The 21,616-nt window shown below is 44.3% G+C and overlaps 1 protein-coding gene across 1 annotated transcript in view; it reads right to left on the reverse strand.

Moving 5' to 3' along the window:
- LOC119176882 (neural cell adhesion molecule 2) overlaps positions 1–21,616 on the reverse strand; it is a 407,687-nt gene that overhangs the window by 38,137 nt on the left and 347,934 nt on the right. The window contains exon 4 of the mRNA XM_037428224.2: positions 1,752–1,955. Coding sequence (XP_037284121.2) covers positions 1,752–1,955 — 204 coding nt within the window. The remainder of the gene's footprint in view (positions 1–1,751; positions 1,956–21,616) is intronic.

A 21,616-nucleotide genomic window follows, 5' to 3' on the forward strand; every position in this document is an offset into this window, starting at 1 on the left:
TGTTTCCAACGCTTTGCTGAGACGCCATGGTGGTGGCATCTTTCCTTCACCTTGCCTTCTACACCGTATCACATCTGAGACGGGTGCGCACGCCCGTCTCAGAGTCACGCGCTTATATTTCCAAGAAAACTGCCAGATACCACTCATGTCTCACGTGTTACATGACGTGATGCGCTCGTTCACCTCCGCTGCACGCTCTAGGCACGCTAACACATCGCCTCCAGAATACCATTTACCGATTTCTTGCGCAGAACATCAAATAAATGTTTTGTTCACTCTCTTCACATGCAAGACTATCGTCTTTCGACGACATTTGCGTATTAAATGCAGATACGGGGACAATTTTTTTATCTTGCGCTGTTATCATCCCCTGTCAAATTTGGTATACATAATCTTCATACAATAGCCTTTAGAACATTATTGTGACTGTCATGCGTGTAATGGTGCACATGACGTGCATGACATGATGTTCGTGTTAGACCAGTCATTCATGTTAACCGTATCATTCTACTACACTGTGTGAGGTTTGGTACACATTAAGTAAATAAAGTGGCAGTGAGAGCTACATGACCGAGTCAGTATGTCATGGCCTAAATGACATGCATGACAAGATTTTTCGTTTTATGCTACCACCAGTCATGTATAATTTGCTCACGCTTTTAGCATATCATGTGAATTTCAGTTCACCAAACGGCCGGTGTATCTCCTTGACAATGTCACGTGTGCCATTGATTGATTAATTTGAGGTTTAATGTCCCAAACCAATAATGATCATGAGAGACGCCGTAGTAAAGGGCTCCAGAAATATTGACCAACTGAGGTTCTTTAATGTGCACCCAAATCTAAGTACACGGGCCTACAACATTTCCGCCTCCATAGGAAATGCAGCCGCCGCAGCCGGGATTTGATCCCGTGACCTGCGGGTCAGCAGCCGAGTACCTTAGCCACTAGACCACCGTGGCGGGGCTGTCACGTGTGCCATGGCATTAAAAGCATTACATTAAAGGCATTACATTACAAAACATTACATTACATTACATTAAAAGCATTACATTAAAGGCATGTAATGATTTTCCTCTAATGAGCAGTCATTTATGTTTTTCACATGCTCTTGTCATGCCACCTAAATTTTGGTACTCGTCAAGCTACTCAACAGGCCTCGAGAACACGAGGGCCTACGCATCATGAGATAAACAGACCAATAAATACGCTCTAAATTCCTTTATTTCGCCATCAAATGCTTCGTGCGTAATAATTAGTGCCTAATCTATATGGTCTCATTAATTTATGTGCAAGTCTTGCACCCAGAAGGAAGAAACTGAGCCAAATTACCACGCTTTCGCTGAAAGTGATCCCTGTCTGCAATGCAAGCAATGCCAGCGAACGTGAACGTTTAAACCAATATGGCGTCCACAAAGGCAGTGTCTCCACCCTGTTCTGGAGGAGCACATCGAGCCACCTGATGGCACACATACTAGCAGCGCCATCTTGTTTAACTGCTTGAAGTAGTTCTGTGCTGCGATGGGGTAATAAAGCATAAAATATGTATCTCGGGGGTCTGACCCTTTTCAGAACGAAGAAGTGCTCACATTTTTTTTTCATACAAGAATGGCATGTAGACAGTATTGCATGTCCAGTCGTTCAAGTTGCCCGGGAAAAATGGCAAAAACCACCAGAAACTGCGAGCAGCTTCCTAGATTGATTGCTAATTTTTCCAGGACAGTGCGTTCATGCGCAATAATCTGACTCACGGTTCATGGTGAGTGTGACTGACGTGGACGCTGGCCTGGTCAGGTTGCTGTTGGTCGCCTCGCAAGTGAACACTGCTCCTAGGTGGTCGCGCCTCAGGCTCCTCACGTGCAGCGTTGCTTTCTTCACGCCCTGCTCGCTCCGGTGAAACACGTGGTGCAGGTGCGTGGAACCCTGACGCCATGTCACCCGGGGCTCAGGCTTGCCTGCACAATGAGCCAAGCACGCGGCTTTCGTCAGTGACCGTGCGAAAGGCGGTACAAGACTGCACTCAGCGACGGCCGAAGCACGTATGCCTCCGCTGCGCGCGTATTAGTTTCGCTTGGCGTCGCTTTACACGGGGAGACAGAGCCGAGAAAACAATGCCAGTCGGAAAGGGATGGAGAGAGTGGGGAGACACACAGGAAGACAAAGGGATCCACGCAGGCCCGCCGGTATAGCATGGCCCGTCTCCCGTTACCCGAGCAGATGCATACGCGGTACACCATTGACGTAAGCAGGGGCTCGTCGTCTTGGCGGTTGCCTAGGCATGGCGTTGCTCCGCGGGTCTGTTCGCAACAAAAACCGTAATGTGCTGAGGCTGGTTGCTTTACCTCTTTAAGTGAAACAGGCAGTATTCTCTCTACCGACAGGATCTTATATATGCAACGAGAGTTGCTGCGGTTAGGATAAAAAAAAAAGACAGCGAGGATCTCGAAACCGTGTGTGACTCAAGTTATGTTCAGGCTACCGAAGAGAAAAGAGAGCAAAACGAGAGATAAAAAGTTTAGATCAGTAGAAAGCCCCGAACAATCGTGCTTTAAGCGAGACTTCTTCGATAACTTGGCGTATTAAATGTTAATTAAATTTCGTAGACAATTTGAGCTGCTCCTTATGAGGCAATAAAGGCGTCTATGCTACCATAACGTAGCGGATGTGCGCAAGTCACTGTGCGCATCTGGTGCCGATAACCTTTAGCATTAAACTCAACCTCAAAAACGGTGCATGTGGTTCATGTTTCTTAGCGGGTATTCATAAGCAGTAACTCAAAACTAAATAATGCATTCATATACGGTATTCCTGTTTTTGTCTTCCAATCATATATTGTTTTCGTGAGCTGTGCTGCTGAAAGAGTTTAGTAATTGCGCTTGGGAAGTTCACACAGATAAAAGAAACCAATAATTGAAATGAATGAAAAGTTTGAAAAGAGCTTGGAGTCTTAATAGATACATCAATATTACCTGACTACAAGAGCACTTATTAAAAACCTCTTTTTTTAATTTTGCCAGATTGCAAGCCTTTTTCGCAAGACCACCATAACTGCCACTTCAACGTTGCTTCGATGTATCAGCCCTGCTTGTGTTCATAATATTTATTTGCCTAGGACAGCTTGAGTTTTAACCCCTAAACAAGTTGCCTCCATAGGTGCGTGTCTAATTCACCCTCTCCCCCACCAAAATTAGACTTTATCATCTAAAGTAGCGAGAAGAGCATGCTGATGAGGTGGCAATGGACGCTAGTTGGTATGTCTTCGACGATCAAAATGAAGGAGTTGGACTTTGTGTTGTCCCTCGTGTTTGTTTTTTTCGGTTCCTTATAGCGCATTACAAGCATGAAGCGAGAAAAGCTGGAAAAGTCTTGCGAGCATGCTGATGACGTTTCTTCTCATTGCAACGAAACAAGCTTCATGAATACAGTCAATAATGTATCTTAATGAAAAGGGGCCCAGAACGTGTTCTTGTTATGAAGTTGTACGTGTATGCTCCTATAGCGTGACAGCAAAGTAAACTAGGTAGTAGCTTTCGGAAGAATGTCAGGATAAAGAATATTGTCGTACGCTGAAAGGGGGCAGTATGCATTACCTTTCAGTGGCTGGCAATCTCTGATAATGCGATATCACTCTTTGATGCTTCAAGCATGCGAAGAAGTCACTAGTCCGAACCTCAGTTGCTTACTTCCAGTCATCACACTTCAGCTGCGCTTTTGCATTTTGCCTCGTCGCGGCCACTTGCTAAAAGGGACATTTACGTAAGGTTTGACAATAGTATTCATTACCTATAAATATTTAGTCAGGATATTTGTTGGCGCACAGTAGTTAGCGAGATCAAGAGTAAAGAAATGCCTTCAAATTGTCTTCAATATTGGCAGTAACGCCGCAATTTGTTATCCTCCTCATTATTCTGTAAAATTGGGAGTCCACTGAAGAGGCTGTTAAAAAATGAGCAATGCGGAAGAAGAATTCGCAAATCTTATCATTCCTTAGTGTTCAAAATTTATTGTAGCCAGAAGAGTGACGGGCCCTTAAATACGTTACCATCTAACTGCCACTCCTTAGCTCGAACAGGCTTGCGTGCAGAGTGGCAGTGCACGAACCACCAGCATGATTGGTCGCTGAGAAAAAGTAGTCCGCTGAGACAACGCAGAAAAATGGTCGCGATGTGACAAGCTCATATTCTGTGTGGCTTTACTAAGAATCTCTCGCACTCAGAAAAGCTATACTCAGCTTAAGAAGTTCCCTTCAGCCGTGTGAAGGCTACAAGGTCACCCATTCAGATCTATTTATCCGCGCCGCGTCGTCTGCTCAGTGTCTCCCTGTTGTCTGCTCTCACGCGCAGGGCGAGTAAAGCGGACGGCGCAAAATACGAAGTTACACCCATCGCAGCTGGTACCCTTCACTGGGAATTCATCAAGTCAGTTTTTGCTGTGTGACCCGCATTTTACAAACTGCCTGTATTTGAGTTATGATAACGTGTGAATGCTTCGACAGCGATGAATTCACACTGTATTCGTATAATTCTAATAAAAATTATCATGTTACCGACAAATTAGGATTAGCAAGGGTGGCTGAACAAACACAGGTGACTTCGCAAATAAAAAAAAAATGTACCTTATGCTCTGTTCTGAGCGTCAAATGGCGCAAAGCAATGCCTCGTTTCATTATTCTATTTTTGCTGCCATCGCAGTGGGCAAAAAGAAAACGCAAACTCAGATCAATGTGGGCGGTCGCGTCTGCATGAGCGCTGCCATGTTTATTTGCAACAACACTTACCGGAAGTTACTGAAACTGCAACTATGTTTACACAAAATCAATGCTAAAATAAACATCACGTGACGAAGTAAACATATCAATAAACAACAACAAATATCCCAACCCTGCCAATTATACAGTAAACCCGAAACTATGTCTTGCTGTGCAAGCGTGTGGCTTGTTTACCCCACGCGGCTAGACCACCTTAGCCTTGGTATAGTGCTGAACGGTAGTGGCGCGATGGGACATCGTCAGCGAGTGTTCCTTTGAGCACATATAAACGTACAGAAGGGAGGGAAGGAAATTAATTTACCTCGTCGTCATAGTGCTAACTGACCTTAATGCTTCCGCTTTGCTACCAAGGTTCCCATTCGACAAGACGGATGCATTAACTTCAGCGCGAGGCTGGCTATTGGGTTATCGATTGATCTTTCCAGAGCGGAGTTCATCTGATCGCAGTAGTCAGTTTTCCTTAAGTTATCTAAAGCTATGAGAGAAAAAGCAAATTCCATCAAGACAACTGATAAAGAAGCTGTTCGGTGAAGTATTAGGTAATTTACTTTGGTTTCTGTTTCTTTGGTTTCGCGTCTTTTATATCACTATAAGTTTCTTGGTACCACTTCGCGAATATTATGGATACAGCACACGTTTACCAATGATGTTGAACTGAATAGTGCAAAAAGCAAGTGTCTTCTCCGTCAACAAAAAATTTGTCAAAATTATCATTTGCAATAGTGATCACCTCCAGAAATTTATACTAATATGGCCGTCGCATACCATCATTGCATCCATCGCCGTGACGTGTTCTGCACCGCTTGTATTCTACGAAACTGTATTTGTTCTCAAACGGCAGTTTAGGCGGGCATCGCGGAAAGAGGAACCATTCTACCACGGCGGGTGCACCGCCATCGTCCCTCATCCGTCGGCAGTCACTACTCTAGCCACAAGCCCGACTACCCTCCTCAAAGGCCAGGACGCACACAAAGAGTGGGAGCCGGCTGGCGCTGCTTTTTTATCTGGTCTGCATCTTGGAGGTGAGTGCCTAACTTTTGATTTACTCGCCGTTTGGGTTACAGCTCGTGCCAATAATGATCTGTGTCGTGTAGTACCTACGCAATATCTCAGTTGAGGCCGCTTCGAGTGAAGTCGAGGCCATAAACACAGTGCTCCTTTGTCGATGTCCGTTTCGCGCGGCTTGTATCATGCATGCTTTTTCTGAGACGGAGTGCGTACTTAGAGCAGAAAATACAGCATTTACGGAAATAATAGATTCATTGTGTTGGTCATGTTTTCATTTCGAGCGTGGCATTTTCATGGCGCTCTGATCAGTTGTCCACTGCAGTTGCATTATTCTATGCCGACAGTGTTCGGGCTTGCCAGCGCCGTAGTGCAGCCGTGTAATGTGTGCGCCTCCCTTTCTGCTGGCGGCGTTAGGTGACCCTCTGTTTACGGTGCCGGTACGCCACGGCACCGTAAGACGAGACGACATCTGCCGTGTAATCTTGGCGCGCTGCAGCCTACCGGCGCGTTCTCCACGTCGGGCCGAAGTTCATCTCCTCCCCGTTGTCTAATAAAAGGTGGCTGGTGGCAGGTAGCACCGAGGTGCGAACAGCCAGAGAGAACTTTTAACTAAAGAAATGTAAAACAGCATCTGAATTATTCCCGGAAGCTAGAAACCACAACTCGTAAAATGCGTTCTAAAAATTAATAAAAAGAATCTGTGCTTCTTTTGCCGCGGTAGTATAGTAGTTACGGTGGCCGGCTGCTGACCCGAAGGCCACGTGTTCGATGCCGGCCGTGGTAGTCGCGTTGTGATGGACGGGCAGTGGTAGAGGCCCGTTTACTGTGCAATGTCAGTGCACTATAAAAATGACCACATGGTAAATATTTCCGGGCCCCTCCACCATGGCGCCCTTCATAATGATATCGTGATTGTGGAACGTTAAATCCAAGGAATTATTTTAAAAGATCTCTTAATCTCCAATTTGGTTAGTACAAAACTTTCTGTGTATAACAATCGTAGAATTTCGTAGCTTCTATATAGTAAAATGGTTTACGTGATGAATTGTAATAGTGCCAACTTTTGTATACTCAATTGGAAAGCTCTTGTTCTTTTCAGAAATAACTGAAATATTACAGAGCAAGTAATTGGCTCGGGTGAATAGTGTCGAGATGTTTTTGAAGTCCATATACACTTACTTTTATATTTTGTTGCATATATTTGATTTAACACACCTGTTATAAACATACTGTTTTTTTAGTTCTGTTTGTGTTTTACCTGGTATATAATTATTATTCATGGTGTAGCAGAGGGCGCAAAAAAAAACTTTGTAAGTGTGATGTTTTAACACTTTCATGGACTAAATCCAAATACAATACAGTGAATCGCATGATTTGTGGAGATTGATTTCATGTGAAAGATTTAATGCAAAGCTTTCTTAGCTGCATTTTTTTACTCCTTCAGTCTATTGTTACTAAGTTGATATATATTTTCGTGTAAACATAGGAGCTGTCAATATATCAAGGGCTTACCAGATATGTCATTCGCACTGATGCCTCAGGAGTAGCTGATGGTACAATATTATGCCTGCACTCACATCTGTGCTTTGAAGAGCACCGAATTCAGGTTTATCAAAATCAGGTGCATGCCACGGTGCAATGATGTCCATATCATAATTTCTGACAGGTAAAACAGCGATTCATTGTAGCTTGCTGAGTCATATATGAGTACATAAGTATTGTTTATGACGTTGTTTTTAAGCAAGGATAGCCAACAATGCAAACACACTTGACATCGCTTCACTACGATGCCTGAATATTCTTTTTCTTGAGCATTTACAACACCTAGTGTGGCTATGTACACCACCTGAAATTCCAAGGTTCCAATGCAGCCGCAACTGATACTTACTGTACCTTTTCATTGAAATTGTTCACTTGTTGTGAAGCTGCTATTATTGGTAACAGATGTACTGTTGAACTATCTCCTTAATGCTGATTCAGAAATTTCCAAAGTGCATTCTTGCTGTTCTTGAGTTAACATAGGCAGCGAATCACATGTGGGTCAAGTGGGTCACATCCCACGGACAGTAGTGTGCAGGTATTCACACACGTGACTGATGAAAAAGGTTTGACATCGTGTTAGACAAGCATGTCACATTATTTATGTCACGAGGTCATGACACAGCAGTTACAATGTCACACTATTCTCTTCCAGGTCCTGCTTCTATTGTTCTTGGGCCAGCTGTCGCCTCTCATGCCAGCGCCACTATGACTGTTCATGCCACAAGCATGTTGGTGACCTGATGTTGTAGGGATTTGTGTCACCGCCTCACCAACAAATTATCAAGCGCCTTTGTTTTTGCTGCATCCTCCACTGCTGATTCTGGACGGATCAGCGTTCAGTCCAGCAGCAAGGAAAAGTGACAGGTGATCAAGCAGCTCATTAGCACACCCATATTTTCGTTGCATGAGGCTATAGCACTACAGTCAAGATTTCATACTCATTGCTAATGTTCTTTTACGTTAGTGAATGTTACACAAACCTGTACCATGTATATGATGTTTACTTTGTTGTAATTATCCAGCTTGAAATTTCCTTTCGACATCACACATTACAAACAAAGCCTTCGAAAGGTGACCTTCAAGGCTCGCAGTAGTAATTTCTGCGTTGAATTTTACAATGGCAACCTCGAGCCGTAGTGAGTGCAAACATTTAGTGCTGGAAACAGGGCAAGTATTGTAAACATCGCTGGAACATTGTTACTGTGTTTTACAGCATACCAAATTAGTTAGAGCAAAAAAGTCAAAACAGCACCCACCAGGGCATTCAAATTTTCATTCGATTTTTACATTACTTCAGTCGGATGAGTGGCGGTGCCATGAAGGAGTTTGTATAAAAAGTCGGCAACTATACCTTGATTTTGAGAGCAAATGCTTAGGCCACTTTTCAACTTGTAAGACCAGACCCATCATTTCTAACTTGCATAACAATTAAAAAGTTCCATCTGTGATGAGTAGCAGCTTTCCTGTTGCAAGGCAAGGCCTCTAGCTGGAAGTTCTAACATCATTTTCATACATGAGTGCGGCTTTCACAGGTCTTTTCGTGTTACACTAGAATTGCTGGCCTTTTTGACTGTATACATTTGTTACTTGACACGGGCTCTCAGGTTGACGCATTGTTTACATTATTTTCTACAGCTCTTGGTAGGGTTTCTCGCTGCATATTTTACTAACACAGCGAAACATTCCTCTGAATGTGCTCACTTGGGTGAAAGACTTTCTTTTGTGCATACCTCCGTGTACATCTGTTAATAATGACAACTTTTCTTCTGCTTATGCGACATCTGCTGTGTTCCAATGAAGTGTGCTTAGTGGAGGCCTGTAGCCAGAGGCGTGGCCCAGGAGTTTGTCCCCCCCCCCCTCTGAATTCGCATATTGGGGGTTGTCCTACTGAGCTTAAGTAATGAAGAAAGTCATTTTTCATGGCCATCAACATGTGCCCCCTCCCCTCCGAAAAACATTCCTGGCTACGGGGTCGTCCCTTTATGAGCTCGTTATTTCTTGTTGCTCGTTCTTCGTTCTTAATTTTTACCTCGTATAGTCAGCATGTGTATAAAATAGAGAATGTTTCAAGAAAAATTCAGGAAGTATTGTCAAATATTTTTTAAAAATTAGAGAAAGGAGGTACTTGCGTGGTAGTTGTGGCATTGGTTTTCCTGTGACAAAAGGAATCGTCAGATAGGCACTAACATCAATTGCGGCAGTAGTTATCGCAATTAAGACAATTACCTTTTTTACCAGTGGTAGTAGCTGGTCGAGTCAAATAGGCCAATTTAAGTCTTTTTCACGAAAAGTCTAAGGCCACTTTATATTTTGGAAAAGCAGCCACTGATAATCACCATGGAGAGATGCCATCAGACTAATTTAGCTGTCGAAACGAAAACTGATGCACTAGACAGTACATCTACCATTAATTTCGACAACGCCCTCAATGACGACACTGTTTCTTTAGCCGTTATCTACCATCAATTTAGACACTTTGCTTTGTGCCCGCTTATCGACGCTCACCTAATCTTCTCCCCCAATGCATGAAAAACAATGTCGCCATGAAGGGTATTGTCGAAGTGAATGGTAGATGCACTGTTTAGCACGTCGTCAGCTGAGCTGAGCAGAATGCATCACTCTGCGGTGATTACCAGTGGCGGCTTTTCCTAAATTTTAAACTGGTGATGGACTATTTGTAGGGAGGGGTCCAATCGGCCCATTCGACTCGACCCGCTATTACCACTAGTCAAATAGATATTTCTGGTAATTTCCATAATTGCTGCCATAATTAATGTTGGTACCTATCTGAAGATGCCTTATCCAATGAGTCATTCCATGCCAAATCATCTAACGTTTTTTCGACCATCACGAGTATGGCTGATAAAACTTCCACATATTTCTCGAAGTGCGGAATTCGTCCTGGTCATTTATTTTTGTTGCCAAAAATTTTCCTCCCTATTTATGAAAGCCTGTTGTTTGGCGCCAAGTAGGATAAAATGTGTCAAACAAATTCGACACAAAAAAAGTTTTTGTAATGCATTCAATCACGCACATTTCTGGCAAGGCAATGAAGTTATATAAGTTTAAAATAATGACTTAATTATGTATATCAATTCTTTTAGGGCTTTTCACGCGAGCAGTATTGAATAAAATTGCCACAATTGGGATTTTTTTCCAGCCACATGCTTAATTCCAAAGACACAAATAAAATATGTGCTGGTGGCCTGTCAACATGCAACAAATTAAAAATAGTTTAGGCACTGATGTTATAGCAGATACCAAGAAAAAAGTTGTGCGTTCACTTTGATTGGAAAAACCTCGATCGGACTATAAATATGCGCAAAGTTTAATTTTAAAACTCTATGAACAAGCTAATTATAGGTGGAAATACTAGATGGTATTATTTTTAAATTAAAAAATATTTTTTTAAATATGTATCTGCACCAGCTTTTCGCCTACGTAACTCAAGCCGCATGACACACTCGCAAGGGCAATCTTCAGCAGAGTCCCACTGACCTGGAATACGAAGAGCGAATTTGGTGCTCTCTACAGAGTAATTGAAACGGGAATAGGGTTACATCTGCATTCTATTGCCAAGGGACGGGTGCTACAAGGACTGGGTTCAGTGTGGTGACTTCCATGTTAGCCATGCAGCTTTTTTTTATATGAAGTCAGACATCCTGCTTTCTTGAGGAGTTCTGCAAATGTAGTAGGTGTGTTTTATAGACCTATTAAAATATTTAGTCATATTCAGTGCATATGTCTTATAGCATGCTAGTAGCATTGATGCCGTACACTGATAAACGCTATCGAAAAACAACCGTTTATCTTTCTGGCTTTCAGGAGAGCACCCTGCTCCCTGAGACCCAAAGCCTGTCACAAGAATACAGGAGCGAAAAAAAACTTTAAATTAGGATCTGGTAGCCAAGGTAATAGTCGCATATATGTTGTGTGTAAGGAATAATTGTGTACTGTATACTTTTTAGCGACGTGATTGCTCATCTGGGAGTCATCACCAGTGGCGTAGCCAGGAAGGCAGGAGGTGCTGCTTAACTCCACCCCAGCACAGTCCAGGTATTTTTTACCCTAAAGCCATGGTAGTGTGAGTGACAGACAGACAGACGGATTCACAGTTACCGATAAAACCCTTTAAAGCTTCGCCCCACACATCATCATTCACTTCGTAGATATGTTGTGATTTTCTTAGTTTTGCACGTGTATACCTACATTCACACATACGAACACAGAAGAATGTACTTAAAGTATGACCGAAGTCGCCTTTCCCATTCGCACCACCCCCACGCGAAAAATATCTTTTTGCTACGCTACTGGTCTCCACACCCTAGAGACATTCATTGTAGCGCACCTCTGTTGGCAATGGAATGCCGATCATAGCCCTATTCCAATTTCAATTGCTCTGCATCAAGCTTTCTGTGTGTACCTCAGGTCTGTGGAAGTGTGTTGAAGATTGCCCTTGCGAGTGCTTCATGTCGCTTGAGTAGGTAGGGGTAAAGCTGGTGGAGATACATAACTTCAAAAAAATACTTCTCGAGTTAAAAAAATACCCTTTAGTAACCTCACCTCTATTGAGGTAGTACATAGAGCTTCAAAATGAGATGTGCATATTTTTGTCCGACCACCAAGGCAAGCTTTTTGATGCTGAATACCAAGATTTTCTTGAAAAAAGTGATATTCATCATTTTTTAGACTATCTGCTATATTCAGTACGTAAATTATTTTTAATTTGTAGCATGTCAAAAAGGTCACCAGCGCATATTTTATTTGTGTCTCTGAAATTAACCATGTTACCAGAACAAAAAACAGAAACCTGGCAACATTATTTAATATTGCTCATGGGAAATGCTCTCAAAGAATTGATATGCACAAGTAAGTTGTTATTTTTAGTTAGATCACTTCATTACCTTGTTGGGAATGCCATTTATTGAGTGCATTCAAAAATGACTTTTGAAAAAAATTGTTGTTTCACAAATTTTAGCTCAGTCGGCGCCATACTACAGACTCTCATGACTAGGGAGCAAAATTTTTGCTAACGGAAATAATTGACCAAGACGAGTTTCAAACTTCCAGAAACGTGAAAATTTCTTCCGCCATATTCGTGACGGTCCAAAAAACACTGGGTGATTTTGCATGGCATAACCCTAATCATTGTATTGTTTAATACATTGAATTACTCCTTCGCTCCTTTTGCCTCAACTAATACTGTTAGCCAATATTTTGGCGTGTTTACGAAGTTTTTTGTGCTTTCAGCCATTTTATTCTGTATGATATGTATTAATATTTATATTGTCTGATCATTTATTTTTGTGCTGCAAGCCAGTGTCTCTAAGAAGGCCTATTAGGAGTCTTGCAATGAATAAATTAACTGTGCTCGTAATATTTTTTGCTCTGTACTCGCCTGGTGTAGTTGGGCTGACAAAATGTTTTTCCTTTTTTTTTTCACAAAAGAAGTCTGCACAATACTGTAACGTCAGAAAAACAACACATATGCTTTGGATATCTGGAAGTTATGATATTCCTTCTTGGTATTTTGAATTACAGACACAAAGCTGCCGAAATAAAATAAATTTTTGACAATTTTTGTTCACACAATTCGTAGCATGCCTGTGCTGTATTTCGTTTTATGATCATGTGAAAATAAAATTCGATTTCAGTGAATAGAAAACTTGTCCTTGTTTCTTCTGAAACATTTGAATTCACTTTGTAAATGTTCTAACAAGTGCAGGTGCAGTCAAAAGTACTAGGTAACGCTGCCACAGGATTAGTTGGAATAGTGGCCTGGGAAATTTTCAATGACCTTGTACTTGCAGAAGCAAGATCTGCTGAGTGTGTATGCTTTATGTTGTGTCCATGGGAACACGTTTGGGATCTACGGACGTGTAGCAATAGTATTATGAATAATATGTGCAAAATGGCCCTACGGAGCAGGTGTTGTTCCGTAGCAGCCGTTACTTTATTTCTTCATTGCGGAGATCACCGTGAAAGTTGAACGGGCTGTAAGTTCTATGAGTTCTACGTGATCTCTGGTGTACTATTTTTTTTTACGAAAGTGGTTGGCAGCATGTTACCTACGCCTTTTTACGTAATCAAGGGAAAATATTTTTTGTAGTGTACTTTCGCTCTACAAGTCCGGAGGATTTTTGGGAAACCGACTATTCATTCCGAAGTGCCGAAAGAAAAGCTCGACGGACGTGCCCAACATCCTGGGCAGACGTACACTTCGTACAGAGAAGACGTCCTTGCCCTTTGCCACCGCGTGAACTCGGCGGTGGCAGAAGCTCATCGTGGCAGAAGCTCATCGCCACCTTCTCAAAGGAATAGGCCATGTCGCGTTCAATTCTCGGGCTGTCTAAAACACCACTACTGTTGAGGATGTCATCATTACGTGTCAACATCTTGACGAACTCCAAGCCATTCGAATGCACCCAGAAAACCCAGATGCCGGTGACAGCCGGCCTTCCTCGGATACGGATCAGGCTGATTGGCACTCTGATCCGCGAGGAGCTCCAGGTGTAAGGGCTGTCATGTGCACTCGCTCCTCGACCTCGCTCCCCATCGGCTCGTCTGCACGACATGATATAAGAGGACCTCCCATTCATGGCTTGAGCTCTCCCATCTAACACTCCGACACCACCAACGCCACCCATGACGTATGTGCAAGTCGCTGCCATGATATCTGCTTTGGTTCAGCACGCGCGTCCTGTTCCTGCGCAGTACAACGTCGCAGCATTTCCACTACACTCGCCTGTCCCAGCGCTTGTCCCACCTCCAGCATTACATGCCCCCTGGCACTTGCTTCGCCCAATATATTAATATTGTGGCATTCGGGGCCATATTTCACGATTTTGCCGCAAACGCCAGCAGGACGAACGCCGCAGCTGTGACGTTTACGAAAGGGATTCCGTGCCCTCTCCGAACCAGTACCAGCGCCCCCCTCTCCACTCACCGCACCTCGCTCCTACCATCAGGGACGCCGCCAGTCTCTTTCCCCTCTCCGACACTCAACATCTCCTCGGAGACCGGCTGCCCCTACTTAGATGGTGCTCTTTTTGAGGGAAAGCTGCATCACTAGAACAAACACCAAGACCTGCAGAAGGCCCGGCCAATTTGTTGTGGTGCCAGTTCAAGCATTGGTGGGCATGGGGGCTGCTATTTGTGTTATTCATGCCGATTTGTGTTCTCGCCTTCGTAAGGCTACCACACTGTACTGGCACACTCTTACATAGCGCAAATGACTTGCAGATACGGCTACCAGCACAGTGCACCGTTAGAGTTTTCATTGCAGGAATTCGGTACCATATTTAGTTCGTCGTGTTGTGTTCTTGTGCTTATATGCTTATTTTAGCATGGGACTTTCTTCCTGGCACTGCTGCTTCCATATCTTGTCGACAACGACTCATACATGTACGAGTGACGGATGATATCACCCCGAAATCATCATATAACCGGTGACAAACAGTCAAGGACTTCCTTGCGCCACCTGGCCACGAGCACGTTATCACCACTAAGTCTGACTTCATTGACCACGGTGACGTCCTCGTCACTCCATCCGGCCATTGTCTATTCAGAAGGATTTCCCTTGCATCGAGTTTTGCCCGCCTCACCAACGGTACCGCCTTTCTCGTTGTACTGAATATCACCAGTGAGCCGATTCTGCTTACCAAGGGCACTGTTTTAGTTTGCAGCGTGGACATACAACGTATCTCTGTAGTGGCTTCGAATACCAGTCTGGTGGATTTACGCTCAATAACAACAAATTCTCCAACTACAACGGCTCTCGTCAATGCTATTAGCATGGATCTGACTACGCCGCAAGCAGACGAACTCCTGGCGTTGTTGTCGAAGCACAAATCTTCTTTCGACTGCTCTAAGCCAGACTTCCGCAGCGGCTCTGTGCATACTACCGACGGAACTTCAATTGTCCGTCATCGATCATACCGTGTCTCTTCCAGCGAACGCGAGATCATCGACAAGCAAGTTTCTCATATGCTCAGGTGAAATATCATCCACCCCTCCACAAGCCCTTGGTCGCCACCTTTCGTTCATCTTCGAAAGAAAGACGGCTCGGTGCTACTCTGCGTTTACTACCGCGCATTGAACAAAATAACCAAAAAAGACGTATGTCCTTTGCCTCGCATTGATGACGCCTTAGATTCCTTACAAAGAGCGGAATATTTCTTTCTAGTTTGGACCTGCGCACCGGTTATTGGCGAATTCCTATGCACGAGGGGGACAAGGAAAAAACTGCCTTTGCCACACCCGATGGACTTAACGAATTTATTTTCATGTCTTTCGGCCTATGCAATACGCCTGCATCAGTTGATTGATTGATAGGCACTGTATTACGCAGCCTTAAGTGGAAAACATGCTTGTGTTACCTTGACGACATTTTCATATTTTCTATAACGTTCTAACAACACTTGCAGCGCCTAGATGAAGTTCTGACGTGTCTCGCAGCTGCTGGTCTTCCGCTCAACCCCATAAAGTGCCACTTTTCAAGTAAAAGTATTGAAGTACTCAGACATCTCGTCAGCAAAGATGAAATCCGACCTGATTCCTACAAAATTATCGCCATTCTTTGCTTCCCGGTGCCTCGTCGCTCCAAAGAGCTCCAAAGCTTTCTTGGCCTTGCGTCTTATTTCCGGCACTTTTTACGAGACTTCGCCGCCATTTCTGCAACCACTGCACCAACGTCTTTTTTCGGGAACATCATACGTATGGTCGGACGAATGCCATATGGCTTTTGACACCTTCAAACGTGCCCTCACGTGGGAATCAGTGCTTTACCATTTCGATAATGCCGCACTCACTCTCCTCCATACTGATGCCAGCGGACACGGACTCGGCGCTGTACTTTTCCAACGAACAGAATGTTATGGCAAACGCGTGATCGCATAAGCGATCACGCGTTCGCCATAACACAAGTCATACTCTCACACAAGTCACACCCTCACAACAGCCGAGAAAAACGCCGCCATAACTGAGCAGGAGTGCCTCGTTGTTGCCTTGGCCATACAGAAGTTTGGACCTTATCTCCACGGCCGCCACTTTATTGTCTCCAGTGACCGCCACACTTTGTGCTGGTTGTCGAGGTTAAAGAATTTGTCTGGACATCTCGGTCGCTGTATACTTGGTCTTCAAGAATACAACTTCGACGTTACCTACAAATCTTGCAAGAAACACAGCGAGGCGATGCCCTTAGCCGCTGTCCTTTACCATCCTCGTCAGACACTCCTGACATGTCGCCATCCATGCGTGAACGCATCAACGCGTCTTCATCAGTTCATTCACTCGCCACTGCCGATTTTCCTTCTGCCTTCCTGAAAGAGACGTTTGCGTCCCACCAACGCAGCGACGCTTATTGCCACTCTAAATTGCGGCTCCTTCAAGGCTCGTTTCGTCCTCCCAACGCTCACACCCATCGACAGACGCTGAACTTCAAGACTGAAAACTCAGTCCTTTACCGCTTTTCCTTCCACTCTGAATGACAGCAACGAGTTCCCGTTGTTCCTCGTTCCCTATAAGGGCGCAGATTTCGGAAGCGCTTCACGATAACTTCAAAACTGGGCATCTCAGTTTTCACAAAACCTATGAACGCATCCGCAGTCGTTTTGCCCGTCCTGGACTTTCCCCTTGCGTAGCAGAATATGTTGCGTCATGCTCGCTCTGCCAAAGCCGAAAGCGACCCACTTCATCTCCGGCCGGACTCCTACAACCTCTCCTGTTTCCTCCTCTACGGACCTCTGCCAATATCTGCTAGCGGCAAGCACTTGATTGTCGCAGCAGTTTGCCACTTAACAGGGTATAACAAAACAGCCGCACCCCCTTCAGGATCGGCGGATGACATCGCCACTTTTTGCCTGAGGTGATCTTCCTGACACATGGCGCGCTACGCATTCTAATAGGCAATCGCGGGAAGGCGTTTCTCTCGAAACTACTCTAACACGTTCTGCGCGCATGCAACACCATTAATAAAACGACTTCCAGCTACCATCTCTAGACTAATGGTTTCACAGAGCACTTCCATCGAACTTTGTCCGATATGATATCTATGTATATCAACGCCGACCATATACCAACTGGGATACCATCCTGCCATTCGTGACCTTTCCGTATGATACCACTTCTCAGCACACCAGAGGCTATTCCCCATTATTTCTCGTCTATGGCCGTTAACCGACATCTCCACTCGACATCTCCTTTTTTGACGTCCCTGTGAACTGGTCGGCTTCATCGAGTGAGCATTTAATCTCTCACCTGGCCGCTTGTATAGCGAACGTGCCCGCCTCACAGAGGCAAGTGAATACGAGCGGAAGAGTCACTACGATGACGTCCACCACGTCGTTCACTTAAATACTGGAGATGAAGTACTGCTGTGGACCCCAACGCGAGTTCCTGGCTTGTGTGACAAGCTTAATTCGTGTTTCATTGGCCCCTGCACTATAGTCGAGCAAACGTCTCCTGTGAATTATCAAGTAGCTCCCGTTGTCATGCCTGCAAACGGCCGTTTTTATGGCACTGAGGTTGTTCACGTGTAGCGCTTAAAACCTATCATGTGACGTACACCGCTGCCATAAACAGCGGTCAGGTTAGCGCTTCCGCGTGACTAGAATTAGTGTAAGCGCAATATTCACAGCATTTGACCTTCATCTTCTTCATCTGCATATATTCATTTTCACTGTGAACGTCGTCTTCGTTGATCTGGTGATTCCGCTGCTACTGTGTTGCAATATATATATATATATATATATATATAGCAGCCACTCGATTAATTCTGAGGTATGCTATACGTGGTGTCATTTGGTTAGGCTGCGTAATGTGAAGGCAACGTAAAGAACAAGATGAATAAAGGAACACATGCAGCTCAGAAAAGCATGGCTGCCATGCGCAAAGCGCGTACGCAAGATTTCCCCGTAGCCAAGGCATCGCTGCAACTTTTACAGCAAAACCAAGTGATTTAGATATGTCTAGAGTGGCGAAGACTGGTAGAATAAATATAATTTTACGTGCTATATTAATTTTTTTTGAGTACGCCGACTTGCAGAAAAGTTTGACCGAAATCTACACCAATATATCTTTTGTGAAAGTATGAAAAAAAAAACTTTTTCTTTACCCACAATGCTTTAGCCGCTTTAGACTCAATCCCAACAAAGTGTTTTCTCGGAGTCGTTTCGCAGAAAGCAAACACACTTGTTACTGAGATACGCGCAGCGCAAACACAAACGGCAATTACTGCTGAAAACAAACGATGAGGGAACTATACGCACGGAGCGGTGAAGGCATATCGAATCGAGTTATCATGAGACGCTACTCTCGCAAACTTGTCGGTCGCGGAAGTAAACGACATCTCTGAGTCGCCGTATATCGGAGATTATCCCTCCGGTCGTCCTTGTCCGGTGTCAGGGTCATGGTTTCGTACAGCTCCGTGCACATTGTGATGCTTTACTTCCTGTTCATTCTTAAAAGCGTCAGTATGACTTCGCACGGCTTAGACTCCATCGACATCACGGATCAATAATTCAAACTAATGTGTTTGCAGAGACGTACAAATCTAGTGCATGTGGTTAAACTTTGAGTTATTCTTTTTTAAGCCGACGTGGTGGTACAGTTAATACGACGCTCGTGTGCTTACCTAAATGTGCCAGACCCGGCAGTCACATTGCAATGGAGGCAGAAATCTTTAGTCCCATTTACTTAAATATTGGTACACGTTAAAGAATCGGAGCTTGTCGAAAATTTGTGGAACCCTTAGTTACGGCATGCCTCACAATCATACCGTGTTTTCGGAATGGTGAACACCACATATAGTATTGCAAATATTATTATTAAATCTAACCTCTCCGGCACCTGTTTCTGCGTTGAGCGGCGTCGGCGTTGTTTTTTGTGTTGGTGTAATGTATGGACACGAAGAAAGGACATAAAAATATGTCCAGGATTGAATAGAAAGGAAACCTTGGCCCTCTTCATCACAGTTCAGTATTCTATGGGTGAGTTTGAAATTTATTTGAAAAAAAAAAACCCTATTCGCATGGAGATGTTTGTGTGGTGCCTTCTCACGTGTGACGTCAAAGGGAGGACTCAGATTCCGCTCCTCGTGCACGCGCACGCTATATGAAGGCTGTTGGACACTGCCGCCTGGTTTGTCCTGCTCGAATTATTCAGGCATCAGTGGGCTAGTACACAAAGCAATTTCTACTGAATGTTGAGCGAAATGCCCAGTTAAATTGAGCGCAGATGCCACCAGGAGCACGTTCCGTGTCTTACGCTTTTGGTGTTGTCTTACGTTAATATGTTACTTTAAAATGAGCACAGCATTGCGAGGCGGACGTAAATTATGCCGTACATGACTTATATATTACGATTATCATGTTTAGACGTGCCATTTATCTTCGTTGTCTATTCAAGTCACGTGATACCGAATTCGGTATATTTGGAGCTAGCAAAAGGGCCGCGAGCACGCTATATAAGCGTAGCATGTAGTCATGTTTTACTCGACACGCATATCATGATCATCATGTCTGGAGTATCATTTACCTTCGTCATCCGATGCCAAATTTAGTATATTTGGAGCTAGCGAGACGGACGCGAACACACTATGAGCGTAGCATGTCGTCATGTTTTACTTGACACGTATATAGACATCAGACTCAACCCAGGCGGCGCTTCAAAAAACACCGCCAGCAGCGCCCCATCGCCGCGCCGGCCATAAATAAGTAGTGCACAAAGAGCCATCCTCAAGCGAACGTGACTAGGCCCTCCTTTTAGGGGCGAAGCTCCTTATGGCGTGCCTTGGGCGTCCATCGTAGTACGTAACCACCAGTGGCACATACCCGAAATAGGTATAACATTTGGCCTCCAAGGTGGTGCCGGTGAGAGATTTCTTCTGTGCGTTGTTTAACAATAAAAAATAGTGCTCAATGTACATGCCAATGGCTTCTAATGGGGAATGAGAGACAGGAGCATTCGGATATTAGTCAACGCGCACGCTGCGATCCCCTTTAGCAGCCATTGGCATGTACATTGAGCACTATCGAACAAGAAAGGGTTGCTACATTATACTCGCTGGGTGTAACCTCCTTAATTTTAGAAAGGTTTAGCGAGCGTTGAGCCGCAGGGCCATGAATACAATGAACTAGTATATACCATGAATGAATTCAAGGTGGTTAAAGGAGGGAAGCAGATACGAAGCACAAGCCGTAAGAAATTAAAAGCTTAATCCTCCTGTCTCTCATTTCACATTAGCAGCCACTGGCATGTACATTGAGCACTATCTGACAGGAAAAGGTTGCTACGTTATACTCGCTGGGCGTAACCTCCTTGGTTTTAGAAAGGTTTAGCGAGCATTGGGCCGCAGTGCCATGAATACCGGGAACTAGTATATACCATGAACTCAAGGTGGTTGAAGGTGGGAAGTAAACCCGAAGCGCAAGCCGTAAGAAAGTGTGCGTGTGCCACCTCTCGTTTAGTCCTTGGAATGTCCACTGAATGGCGGTGCTTCTATATGGGGAATATATGATAAAAAGATGCGAGATGGTGGGACTTGGAGTGTTGAATAGATAGACGAACGGACACACAGACAGATGCATGGATGGACGCATGAACGGACGCATGAACAGACGCAGGGGCAGATGCATGAACGAACGCAGAGACAGGCGCACGAACAGACGCATGGACGGTCACACAGACGGACGCATGGACGAACGAATGCTTCGCCCCACTCTCCATCATTCACTCCGTGGATATGCTGCCATTTTTTTTTGTTGGTCTTGAGGCGCGGTTTCCTGAAATTCTAGGACCTGGCAAGCTTCTTCCTTCCACCCAATTTTTCTAATAACAGTAGAAAGCTGCTCAAAATAAAATGCGATCACTATGCAAAAGATGTTTCATTTATTTCGGCTTGCTGCTACTGCCGTTACTTAAGTGAGCATCGCATGGCACAAGTTGAAGGCAAGCACTCCGACGTGCGTTCTGTAAAACCTAAATGTGTTAAACATGTGCATACACATGAAGACAAATCAATGAAGTGCACACACGAGTAATCTATGCAATAACTGGTACGAAGCTCGTTTTATCCCGCACGAATAGCCCTAGTGATTTTAACTTTGCAATTGCATTGTCTATCGATTTCTCGCTTCCTGTACATTGAACTGTTTGATTACGCATGCTCGAATGCTCAGTGGATGGTAGTATTGCGTTTGTATATACTGCAAGTGTGGATACAAGCGTGTCTACTCTCTTTGTGTATAACGAAAGGCAATACCGATGGCTCCGAGATAGCCCCGGTAATTGCGAAGCCCA

Source organism: Rhipicephalus microplus, chromosome X (assembly GCF_043290135.1).
Source record: "Rhipicephalus microplus isolate Deutch F79 chromosome X, USDA_Rmic, whole genome shotgun sequence".
NCBI lineage: Eukaryota > Metazoa > Arthropoda > Arachnida > Ixodida > Ixodidae > Rhipicephalus > Rhipicephalus microplus.